At 41.1% G+C, this 12,379-nt stretch overlaps 1 protein-coding gene across 3 annotated transcripts; it reads right to left on the bottom strand.

The window, feature by feature from the left end:
- Positions 1-473: 473 nt before the first annotated feature.
- On the bottom strand, positions 474-10,955 carry LOC135496381 (uncharacterized). 3 transcript variants are annotated; one of them, XM_064785682.1, is made up of 10 exons: positions 10,611-10,955; positions 9,782-9,872; positions 8,838-8,930; positions 7,974-8,069; positions 7,393-7,464; positions 6,226-6,405; positions 5,487-5,603; positions 4,963-5,105; positions 4,643-4,780; positions 474-2,980 (listed from the first exon to the last, which is right to left on the bottom strand). In XM_064785682.1, exons 2-10 carry the CDS (start codon positions 9,855-9,857, stop codon positions 2,909-2,911), a joined length of 987 nt encoding a protein of 328 aa, XP_064641752.1. In that variant the 5' UTR covers positions 9,858-9,872; positions 10,611-10,955; the 3' UTR covers positions 474-2,908. The 3 variants fall into 3 exon arrangements, with proteins under 3 accessions (XP_064641752.1, XP_064641753.1, XP_064641754.1); XM_064785683.1 differs by having other exon boundaries at positions 10,531-10,645; XM_064785684.1 differs by lacking the exon at positions 10,611-10,955 and adding an exon at positions 10,050-10,123.
- Positions 10,956-12,379: the final 1,424 nt, after the last annotated feature.

Here is a 12,379-nt window from a genome sequence, read left to right as displayed (position 1 = left end):
AGCAAGGATGTCAAAATGAACTGGGCCAATCTTTAGAGCCAAGTCCAAGTGTCTAGATATACAGTAGGACATCTCTAGTAGCACACCCTTGAGGATTCTGAAGTCTGTTGGTTGCGACAGCTAATCCAGTCCCAACCTTGACAGTTGGACAAGGGGATTTGGGACATAGCCATCTCTATAAGGACATCCTTGGACCAACATACATGTATCCAGACACTTATGTCACATATGATTCCCAAGTACATGTACATACGTTGGTGGCTCTTTATCTTCGAACCTCATGTCAAAGTCGTTTGGCATCCTTTGTGAGGAATTATGGCATTTTAAAGGGGTGAAGGCACTCATTTCAGTATATTTCCTCCCTCAATTTCATCTCCGACAACAGATTATGTCTGGTCTCCGAAGACATGTAACTGGTATATTCAATCTCATGCAGACCCATGCTATCAAATAAAGAAAGTCGAAAGTCAGACTGAACAAGTAGAGTTACCATTATGTTTATTCATTCATCAATGCATATGAAAATGTTTAAACAATATAAATAAAAATACCATCCTTAGATACAGGCTTTGTCACCGCTACGTGATATGCATTAACCCAGAGAGAGATAAACGCGTCACTGGTGCGTCATTGACCACAACATATGCGCCGAGTTGGATGGATGTCATTTGTGACTTGGACTGTAGGTGCCAAAATAGCAAAGGCAGGAATGATCATAAGTTCACGTGTGTAAAATCGCATTAACAATATAGACGGATTTTTCAAAATTGAGATTCTCAGCAAATTTTTGCTGCCTTTAGGAGCAAAACTAACTAATTTCTGTATTTAGGCGTAGTTAGGCACACTACGCTTATATTCAGGGTGCGCTTGAATATTAGCGCATGCCCATAAGAATGGGCAAAAATGTATCCAAGATTACGTACATCCATGTACATACTGATCATACCAGTACTCATGCATTAACATAATTTTATTGGTGCATGTGCTCATAAGAACAGCAAATTTGACCGCGTAAAATAGGGTGAAAACAAGTTTTTTTTATATGCACATGTGCCTAAATACGTATAAATACCGCACCTGTATATACATGTATATACAAAAAATTGGTTCATTATAAATGGCACAGTCCCAAAAGGGTTGAAAGCTAAGTATAAAGATAATTTACATGTAGGCCTATGTACCCACTATAACCCTGTGAAAAATAATTACAGTAAAAAAAAAAAATTAAATTTTTAAATTAAAAAAATTTAAATTTAAGCACAGTAAGTTGTAAGAAAACGTAAAACATTGCTTAAAACGCCTACAACTTTGACTACGAATATATACATGATGTACATGAGTTTAAACAGTATCATGAAAGACTGTCGCCAAATCTAAATCACATTTAGTATTACTTGTATTTTCAACTATTGTTACCGGCTCAGCCGAAAGAGTCAACATTGTGCAAAAACTGAAAACCACAGGTTATGCGAGTATGCAAATGGGACATGTGGATCCTTTAGCCAGAGATGATTATACTTTATATCTTACACATATTTAAATATATTTTATATTTTACAAATACAATGTATATGGAATGATTTAAGTCTTCACCAACAGCTCTTACGGTCTTCCTAGTTCAAATATAGAATTTAAATGGTTTATCGCCATTTCGCCTACAATCATTTCGCCTACAGTCATTTTGCCTACCAAAAAATGCCATTTCGCCTACAGCCATTTTGCCTACCTGCCATTTCGCCTACCCACCATTTCGCCTACTCGCCATTTCGCCTACTGCCATTTCGCCTACATACAGAAAATGCCATTTCACATAATTCTGAATATATTTGTTTTAAATCCTCCATATTGATACCAGTATCAGTAAAAAATATAAGTTATCAGGCCTTATACCTACTGTTGCAGAGGATTTGCAAATCCACCACATTTATTTGGTATCTGTCAAAAAAATATGTTTGGCCCCATGTAGGCCTACTGTAGCAGAGGATTGTATCCCATTTCCCTTTTAGAGTCCCAATCATCATACACTAATTTGTTGTTGTTGAAGCTCTAATTCGGTTACTGGATTAATTGGATCACTATAAAGTGTGTCACACAACATAAGCAAACTAACTAATTTTCTGCTAATGTATAGTGACCGTACTCCTATCTGCCAGCTAAAAATTTGCCTCAAACCACCTCTGTTCAATACAAATATCCAGAAAGTTCTACTTTCCTTCCAATTCATAAAAAAACAAAAATAGCAGTAAAAGTAGGCGAAATGGCTAGTAGGCGAAAAGACAAGTAGGGGAAATGGCTAGTAGGCGAATTGACAAGTAGGCAAAATGGCTAGTAGGCGAAATGGGTAATAGGCGAAATGGTTATAGGCAAAATGGCTGAAGGCGAAATGGTTATAGGCGAAATGATTGTAGGCGAAATGGTTGTAGGCGAAATGATTGTAGGCGAAATGGCGATACACCATTTAAAAATAGAACTGCAACAGAAATTATATATCTAACATTATATATCCACAATATATCTAGCATTACATGGTATATCTTACAGTTTACATAGAGGTTTTAGTTCATCCACTGATATATGTACAGAAATTGTTGCGAAAACTTCTGGATTCTGGCAAGTCATTTTCAACCTTTATCACAGCAAAACTGAGTTTTGGATATATACCATTGCGTCACATTGGCAAATGTCAGAATTTATAAGACTGAATACACTTTACATCCTGCACAAAAAGATTTCGCTGAACTGCCCATATCCCGGTAGTAAAGTGTATCCCACTTTGCATTCGTAAGTTAATAAAACGTCTCTGAATCCCCATGTGAATTAATGTCCTTTAGAAGCTTGTCGTCACGTTGCTTTTTTCCTCGCCACAAGAGGGCGCCAATGTCTATCAGCAGTGCAAGGGTTAATACCGTCATACGCTGCTAGTGCTTGTATAATTTGGGTTGACAGGAGGGATGTGCTCTGAATCTGCATAACTTGGAAGCTGAAAGAAAAAACAAATGTGCCCTATTATACTATGAAATGGCCAGGGCCATTGTGCTCACCTCATGTGGAGGAAAGATGGATAAAGAGCATGGTATTGTGTCATGTAGTGTTAGGTTTGATGTAGGTCCAAGCAATTACAATTTCCCCAAAATGGCCAATTTACAGTACATTCGACCTCTGTGACCTTGAAAAGTAGGTCAAATCAAAGACGACCCGGGTGACACATTGAATGGTTGTTAGAATTAGATGTACCTATGATATAAAATTGGTGCCAATCGGGCAAGTCATTACTAGGAATAAAGGCATTTTGAAGAATTTAGGATTTGGCCCCCTCCCTGGAGGCCAAACGGCAAATCAGATCGGTCAAACTTCGGTACCTGAGATAACCTGACCAAGGGGTACATGTGTACTTAATTTGTGATCAATAGTCATTGCAGTTAAGAAACGTGCCATAGTTACGGCCTGACGGCAAATTTACGCCATTTGACCTCTGTGACCTTGACAAGAAGGTCAAATTAAAAACCTGTGTGACATATACTGTATGGTGGTTAGATGTATCCATGATATCAAATTGGTGGCAATCGGGCAAGAAGTTAAGGAATAATCACATTTTTAAGGTTTTTTGGATTTTGCCCCCTGGTGGTCAAGTGGTGAATCATATTGGACCAAACTTCGGTCCCTGAGATCACCTGACTAAGGGGTAAATGTGTACCAAATTTGGTATCAATAGTCATTGCAGTTTAGAAACGTGCCATCGTTACATCCTAACGGCCAATTTACAACATTTGACCTCTGTGACCTTGAAAAGGAGGTCAAATCAAAAACCCGGAGGATATATGATGCACCTTTGCTAGAAGTACCTACCATATTTTTTTCAAAATTTCCCGACTACTATTAAGGGAGATATTGCATATTTTCACTTTTAACGTTTGGCCCCCTGGTGGCCAAACCATGAAACGAATCGGACCGAAACTTGGTCTCCCAGGTGTCATTACATAAGGGTACATGTGTACCAAGTTTCAACTCAATAGCTCTAACAGTTACGAAACGTGCCCTGCTAACGGACGACGGACGACGACGACGACGACGACGACGACGACGACGGACGACGGACGCCACGGTATGGGATAAGCTCACCTCTGCTAAGAGGTGAGCTAAAAATGGGTATTAAGTTGTAATAAGGGCACTAGGGAATAGTACCCGTATGTAGTATCAAGTTCGGTGGAGATCGGTTCATTCGGATGGTGGTAATTGCCCGGAGCATGTTATCTCGACCATAGGGCCTTTGATCTTGACCCCTGAGCCTCCAGTGACACACTGGTATCAACACGGCTGCACGTACCAAGCTTGGTGGAGATCGGTTCATTCGTTTGGTGGCAATCGGCCCGTTTTTGTACTTCAGACTTTTTGAACTTGACTTTTACCTTGACCTTTGCCTCCACTGGTACACTGGTATCCCCTGGCAAACATACCAAGTTTGTGGAGATCAGTTAATTAGTTGGGTGGCAATTTGCCAGGTCGTTTAACTTGATCCATAGGGCCTATACATTAGACTTTTGACCCTCCAGTGCCACACTAGCACCAGGTATCAACCTGGCTGTCATTTGTTTTTCTGGTATGGATCCCCTAAGCTCCCACCCAATGGAGAGAATCATCTTACCTGTGTATCTGCTATCCTGAACTGCCTGTCGTTGTCAACTACTTCATCATAGGAAGGGGGTGGTGCTGCAGGATGACTGCTAGCGCTATTAAGACTATGAGAAGAACCGGGTGCCGATGGAACCACTGCGAACGGTAACTAGAAGAACATGATAAATTCCTGTTAGAGCTGCTGCAAAATGGTTGACAATGGTCATAAAGAAACTTAATACATATCAACACGACCTAGCAATGAGTAGTTGAGCAGAAACATCTTTTTCTGTAAAAAAAGACATACCTAACCGTGATCAAATCGTAAATTTCAGCCAATGTTTTACAAACCTGACCGGGAGGAAGAAGCTGTGAGTTCGATCCATGAGGACTTGTAGCGCTTGCTATTTGTGGAGGTCTGGCAATTGGGGTTGCTCCAACTATCGTTGGTCCTCCGGTAGGCCCACCACCACGTTGACGCGGTGACAAAACTGCTGAAATGTGGACGATGGAATATGATGAAACCGGGGGTTCATGCGCAGATAATTTTCAATCTAATATTCTTTTCTCGTTAACAGAAATGCCTTTTGGTTTACAGGCAAGACGAATATGCACCAAGTTTCAAGTCATATGATAAAAATTTACCAATGATCTAGCGGTTTTAGTGTTTTCGATTTTAGCCACCTGGTGGCAAAATCAGGAATCGAACCGGACCGAAATTTGGTCTCCCTGGTGTCATTTCATAGGGGAACATATGTACCAAGTTTCAAGTTGATTCCTCCAGATACAAACCTGCTAACGGACGATGACAACTACGGACTCTGCGCAATGAAACTAGGTCAGGTCTTCTTGTGTCAAAGTAAAAAACAACTCACTTCCACGTCCTCCACGATTCGTGTTCCTTTTTCGTACCATGCAGAGAATACACACAAGTATCAAAATGAACACTCCTACGCTGACAGAGACTCCAACGGCAATAGGCATGGTGTCCGCTGAAAGAATACAACATGATACAGTTAATGCATAGAAGTATCAAATTGAATAAAAATTCCTAAGCTTATACAGACTCCAACTGTAAAGGGTTCAACGTCCCCTAAAGCAGTACAACTACAAGATATTATGCCCAGTTGGTTATAGTGTTTCTCCTGTAGGAGGCCGTTCTAGAAAGCACTAGAAAATGTACACAATCATTCTACAAACTGCAGGTCTATTTCTGTTATTTCAACAACTATTGGTCCACTGCTCTACCGATTGAGGTTTCAAAAGATACTGTTCGACAGTTAGCCCTTTGATGCTGCCGGCCAGGTTTACTTGGTTGGTCTTTTAGTTCTCTGTAATGTGGACCAGGTACTCTTGGATAAGCCGTACCCTTTTACACTATATATACAGCCTCTTGCCGACAATTCTTTTGAAAACGTCTGCGGTACCGTCTGACATCATCTTTGAATACCAATCGTTCAATTAGTAATTTTGATTGGGATAAGTGGTTCGCAATTTCACACGCTAGATGACAGTTGTGGCCTGGTTGGGCACGATTGTGAGGAAACATATGCGGTGGCATCAAAGGGCTTTCAGTTTATTCAGTAGGAGAACACATCAGTTTAATTCTCTCACCTACTGGGCCACTGACATCCGTCGTGTCTCTCCCTGATGACCCTGACCCTGACGACCCTGACCCTGAAGACCCACAATTCCTTTCATCTGAATAGTCTCCACAGTCATTGAATCCATTACACTGTTTGTAACTGGCAATACAAATCCCTGTATTTGCACATCGGAAAGTGAAACAAGGATCTGAAAAAATGAAAGATTAAAGGCCTCCACCATTCGTAAAATATTTAAATTTGAGAATTTCCAATTGCGTATGTACGTATTAGAAATAAATTTCTACATTGCCGTTGTGTAAACAGATGCAAAAATACTACAACGGCACACCAAGTTTTAGCAAAATTGCGTGCATGATACTGCACAACACCACTGTGCATACAGCAACTTCATTTCTATTTTCCTGGTCCACCCATAATTACGAAGAAACCTCTTTAATGCGGTTATCTGGGAGAGGACGTTTTTATGAGAAAGATGGTTCAATCAAAACTTTAACACCCAATTTATCATACGGAACATCATATTACAATACTGCCACACATTTCCTCTCAGAAGTTGTGTTGCTACCATAACTCCCAAAACCATGGCAGGCGATCTTGGTCCATGCAAGGAAAGGCTGACAAATGCTAAAGAATGTGATGTCAGTCGTGACATACAAAATGCTCTGTTTTGCGCTCCGAATGACATTCCGTCTTGAACTGCATTCATACTCAATAGAATACTCGATATACCATTGCACGTCCCCTTTAAGCCCCTTATCTCAAAACTGACATGAAATTGCTTCTCTCCACCTAGCAGCCAATACACGGCACATAACCAGCAATGGACCAGCAGCCACAGGGCCAGGGGCAGTGAAACTCCAAGTAACCTTTTGCTACAACGTCAGGTATTTTACAGTGTTCTCCACAAGGCCATTTGTCAGGGTGTCCCATCCTACCTTGGCAGCTTACCACCCTAACTTGGAAGCAGCCAACCTACCTTGTTCTTGACTTTTTGAAGGGTTTCTATAGGGCCACCCGAACTCAACTTGCTGGCCACCCTACCTTCTGTTTCACACTGGCAAAACATTTGGAATATCAAGGGTACCACCTTACCTTGAGAAAGCCAGTAAGGACCCCTGATACAAGCCCTGACCTGATAGGCTGATGTCCAACCACTTCGACAATACTTACTTACCACAAAACGCCAATGTCTTTTCACACCTGTTACTCTGTGGACACTTGACTTTATCACCACCACATGAAAAAGCTGGAAAACAAATGTGCAAATTAGTTTTAACATTTTTATTACCAGCGTATCACCCTCCCTGACGGTACACCCAGATGCCCTTATTGGCCTCAGTCAGTATCAACGCAATTGATGCATCATCAATCAAGTCATAAGCGAGTTTCAGACTGGAACCCAATTGCAGGCCCTGTTGTCCACATGTTCATCAGGCCGAGTCTAGCTTACTGATCTGCGTTAGACGTATAAACAGGAAATGAGAAGGTTCATTTTCACCGCCCGAGAAAATGTAAAATGTAGGGAGAAATGTTGATTGCGCAGAATCCCTTTAAAAGTTGACCTGGTAAATAGTTTCAGGTTTCCAGGTTAAACAATAAAGTACATCCCAATCAGCATCTGTCAGACATAGGCAGAAGGAGATTTGCACAAAATGCCACTCTGGGCAGTCTGCTGTACCCAGTGGTGGTGAATTTAAAGCTAGTGGGAATTGCAGGGAAAAATGGCAGTGAAATATTTGTTTATTTGGCACTCACGGCAATAAAAAGACAACCAAGTACACTTTCCAGGGAAGCCTGGACAGGGACGGTCAAACTTATGTATTGTGTCTGAATTCATGCCACACTCTCTCACTGAAATGGAAAAAGAAAAGTAAAAAAGAAGTTATCTTAAAGGGACACTATAATAAGGCAGCTGCTAGGTAGGCAAGATCAAGTTACACAATATCGGCAATAGGAGTCTCTCCCATCTCACATTATGTCAAAACTATTCACGCTTGTACAACGAATATATAAGAGCTAAATCTAACATGACCCATTGCCCCATTTTAACCCCACTGCTCCTGCCTAGTTCCCCTATCTTATTTGTTGGATTACGAAGTCGCCGGAGGTCATTTTCCAGAAAGTGGAAAAAAGAAAGTCCCGACGACCGTTTTTGACACACTTTTTTCCCTTCCCCAACCATAAAATAGAGAGAAATGAAAAAAGATTTTTCCCAACGACCAATTTCAACAAATTTTTATTTTTTGTGTCCTCTTGTATGATCTGACACTAAAATTGATGAAAAATAAGCATGTTTCAATTTTATTTCCCCGCTCCACATAGATTTTGAGTCTGATGGATTTTTTTTTATTCCCACCCCACATAGCTTTGAGTCTGAAGAAAAATATTATCTTTAATTTTTTAAAAATTTCCATCCCACCCACATAGGTTTCGACTCCAAAGATTCGTTATCCAACAAAACCAACAAGTGTGGCCTAATGAGCGAACATAAGGATCAATCGTCTGCAGGTAAAACAAGTAGTTACTGGGTTTGATATCGAGGCACAGCAGTTATAGTCACATGTGATTTTCGCAGGCAACAGCAATTTGAATTGCCTGTCTGAACTGACTTCAACTTACTGCAACTAAGATCATTGTAAACACAGTTATCTCCATTAAGAAGTCCACAGTAGTACCGATTGAGCGTACCCCTACATTCTGAGCTCGGACTAACTGCAATAAAAAAGTATCACATTTGAATCATACAATTGAAGAACTGTTGTTAGAGAGAATTTCGCCCGGCTGGTTTCAGTTACAATTACACTAATGCATGAAAATGTACCTTCATCTAGCCTGTTACCCAGAGAAAGAAAACTCAATTCGATCTTCTGAACTTGTCATTAGGCAGTGATCGCCAAATATATTCACGATCACAGGCACGACACGAGATACAACAGTGGGAGTGGTATAAAACTTCAAATCTTTGAGGCCATTCGTTAAGAATTTGTAATTTGCAATTGAATTAGAAACTTTCTAATTGCTTAGATACACACTAAATATTAATTTCAGCATTGCCGATGATACACAAATACTTAAACCAAATTTCAACAAATTCATATGCATGATTACTGCACTACAGCACTGTGTATTGTAATAACGGTCTCCACCTGTCCTGAGCTTAAAGGGAACTGGAACCGCCGAGCGATTTATTCAACTTTTCGACTTTCACCGCCCGAGAAAGTCAAACTTCCAACTTTCTATTCGAGTTCAGATTTGTAGTTCCGCCCCCAGTGCCCGAGCATGCGCAGTTCAATTTGTTATTATTGAGAATCATGTGAGAATCACGTGAGTCATGCGATCTTTCATTCATGAGTTTTCGTAGTAAATTCCATAGTAGTGACGTCACTCAATGATTGACAGCTAGGCGCCATGTTTCATTCATGCCTCGTTCTGATCACCCGATACGCGGGAAATAAAAACGAGGTCATACGAACTGGCTTGGCGGTTTCAGTTCCCTTTAACTTGACCCATTTTGATGTAATGGGTCACATGTTATGTGATGCTCTAGACGAATCATGACTTACCGCAGGAAGAATAGTTATCTACGCAGGTGCCGTCAGTGCACTGCCACGACTTATTTCCAGTGCATTTGGAATTCATAGTTTCAGTGATTCACTAAAAAGAAGAAGTGGTCAGAAAGAACATGACAAAATCACATATGATATGGGAGTTGCAAACCCCTGCAACCAAATCTCCCCGCCAGCACCCATAGATTTTAAAATTAACCCCACCCCAACCCAGGGACAACCCGCAGGACCTGAGATGCCAATCATATTATACATTCAGAATTACCTTTTTCGCGGACAATGAGAAGAAGCCACGAGGCAAGCAGACCTATCCACTTCACCGTCACGGCCTGAGACATTCACATTGTCACAGCATAGGCCCCTGAATGCTAATTAGTGGGATTAGCCCGATAATCCCGCTAATTAGCAATAGCATTCAGGGGCCTATGGTGACCTATGGATGGTCACAGCCTTAACTTTTGACACCATCAATGATCAAGAAGAGGAACGTTAAAATAGTAAGTGTGGCATTCCCCCCCCCCCCCCCCCAACTGAGCCGTCGTAGGCATGATGAAAGAAACACATGAACAATTGGCTAAATGGAATGAAAGGTTCTCTCCGAAATCGACCAAAGTTTGTGGTGGACTGAGCTTCGTCCGAAAATAGATAACTGTTTACACACAAATTGCAGGTACACGTTAACGGGTCATTGTCGGACGTAATCAAAAGTAATCATTGAACTCATGATATCAACCATGTCAACACACCATTAGTTTTCAGTGAAGTTCAACTGTATTCCGAGATAAATCACTTTGGTATGTAGAGAGTAAGATTACAATTAACTCACGTTCAAGTTTACGGGCAAGCCGAGTTGGCAAGGAGTGATCCGTCTTAGTTACTGTACTATACTGTAGATGGCTCCACTGTAGCTTGAAATGCAAAATACTCAGCAGGAACCCATTTACGATACCACATTTAAATTCACATTTCTTGTCGATTTCAGCTTCTTCTCACAACATTTTTGCATCATTGCTTGAAATTAGACGTCAATGTATTGATGTGACAATGATGCAATGGAAGAAACTGATGTTCTGGTGAAGAATTTAAGGATAGCATAGGCCTACATTTGCAATTTGCATGGCCATGCATGAGACTAGACTGAGTAGCTATCCTGTACCATTACCATAATACCAAGCCCAAGGCATAAGCATGATCATGATGATACTAGGCCTACCCTTTGCTTTGTCATCCAGTTGAACAGTGGGCCTAAAACATTTATCCTTTGGGTAATTTGGGTCCCGAGTTGGTTTTTTCCATTTAATTTGACCTCTTTGATCAGCACACCTCTCTTTTAAGGACAGCACTTGTCAGTCTCAAGGGTGTCCTTAATAGAGAGGTTCTACTGTATTAAACTTTCTGTGGCTGATTTTATTACACATTTCAACAATGGTTTTACACAAAAGCATACTACATGTAGTAGGCAGCTGGTCTATTGTTGTCGAATCAAGGTTCATTTTCACGATGAAATAAAATGTTTTCATACCGAACTCTGTTTCTTTGAGTCCATTTATTGAAAGAATTGTTGTCTTGTCCTGCAGACGACCCAGCAGTATGATACTAGCATATTGAACACTATGCCTTCTGGCCTTCTTGGGGGTCATTGAAAAGCTCAGTGATGTTGAAAAGGCTGGATTACTCGACTCCCTGAAAGTCTCGCTCCCTCTCCCCCTAATGAGATACTAAATGGAAGTGAATTGACTGCATCCATCTGCCACATTTACTGCCAAGATCAATAGAAGAGATGAAATGGCAGTTTCCATTCAAACCGCTCTATTTTGGAAAACAAAATTGTTTAAGCGACATATGTTTTCATTATAAATATTGATCCACTCGCGACATGTACATGTTTTCATTATACATATCGATCCACTCAGGTCTGTTTTAAGATGCCTTCAACCATGACTCCAACTGGGGAAGAAGAAGTTGCTTATTGCCTCGCTGTACTATTTACTGGTCTCAAACCGCTTTACAATCACAAACATTATTACCCAACCTATCAAGAAACCGTTCTCGAGAACCAAGGGCAGCCCCAATCTAGCGCAGGCAAGGATATTTCAGGCAAGTTGAGAGTTACAAAGTGGCACTGGCCAGGATCGGATCGGGACCTCCCAATCATAAGGTCGACGTTCAACCATTGTGCCACTGCGCTCCCTGATTACTAGTACTGCTTGAGCACTTGTGGACTTGGGCCTGGTTTCCAATGTCTCCATTGCACATTCCCTGGTACAACCAATGAGAAAGTCCAATAAGCCAAACAGATGTTCATTTTGTGTGGCGCGTCACAGGAAGGAAAAACACCATGTGCGAAGTCTACGGAAACGCAACCTCTGGGGCCTAGCAAGGAAAAACACCATGTGCGAAGTCTACGGAAATGCAAGCTCTGGGGCCTTTGGCATTGCTGTATGATGTTCAGCAAGGATGTCAAAATGAACTGGGCCAATCTTTAGAGCCAAGTCCAAGTGTCTAGATATACAGTAGGACATCTCTAGTAGCACACCCTTGAGGATTCTGAAGTCTGTTGGTTGCGACAGCTAATCCAGTCCCAACCTTGACAGT

This window comes from Lineus longissimus, chromosome 11, assembly GCF_910592395.1.
Source record: "Lineus longissimus chromosome 11, tnLinLong1.2, whole genome shotgun sequence".
NCBI lineage: Eukaryota > Metazoa > Nemertea > Pilidiophora > Heteronemertea > Lineidae > Lineus > Lineus longissimus.
Note: the sequence above shows the minus strand (reverse complement) of the source record. Positions and strands in the feature narration are given on the sequence as shown.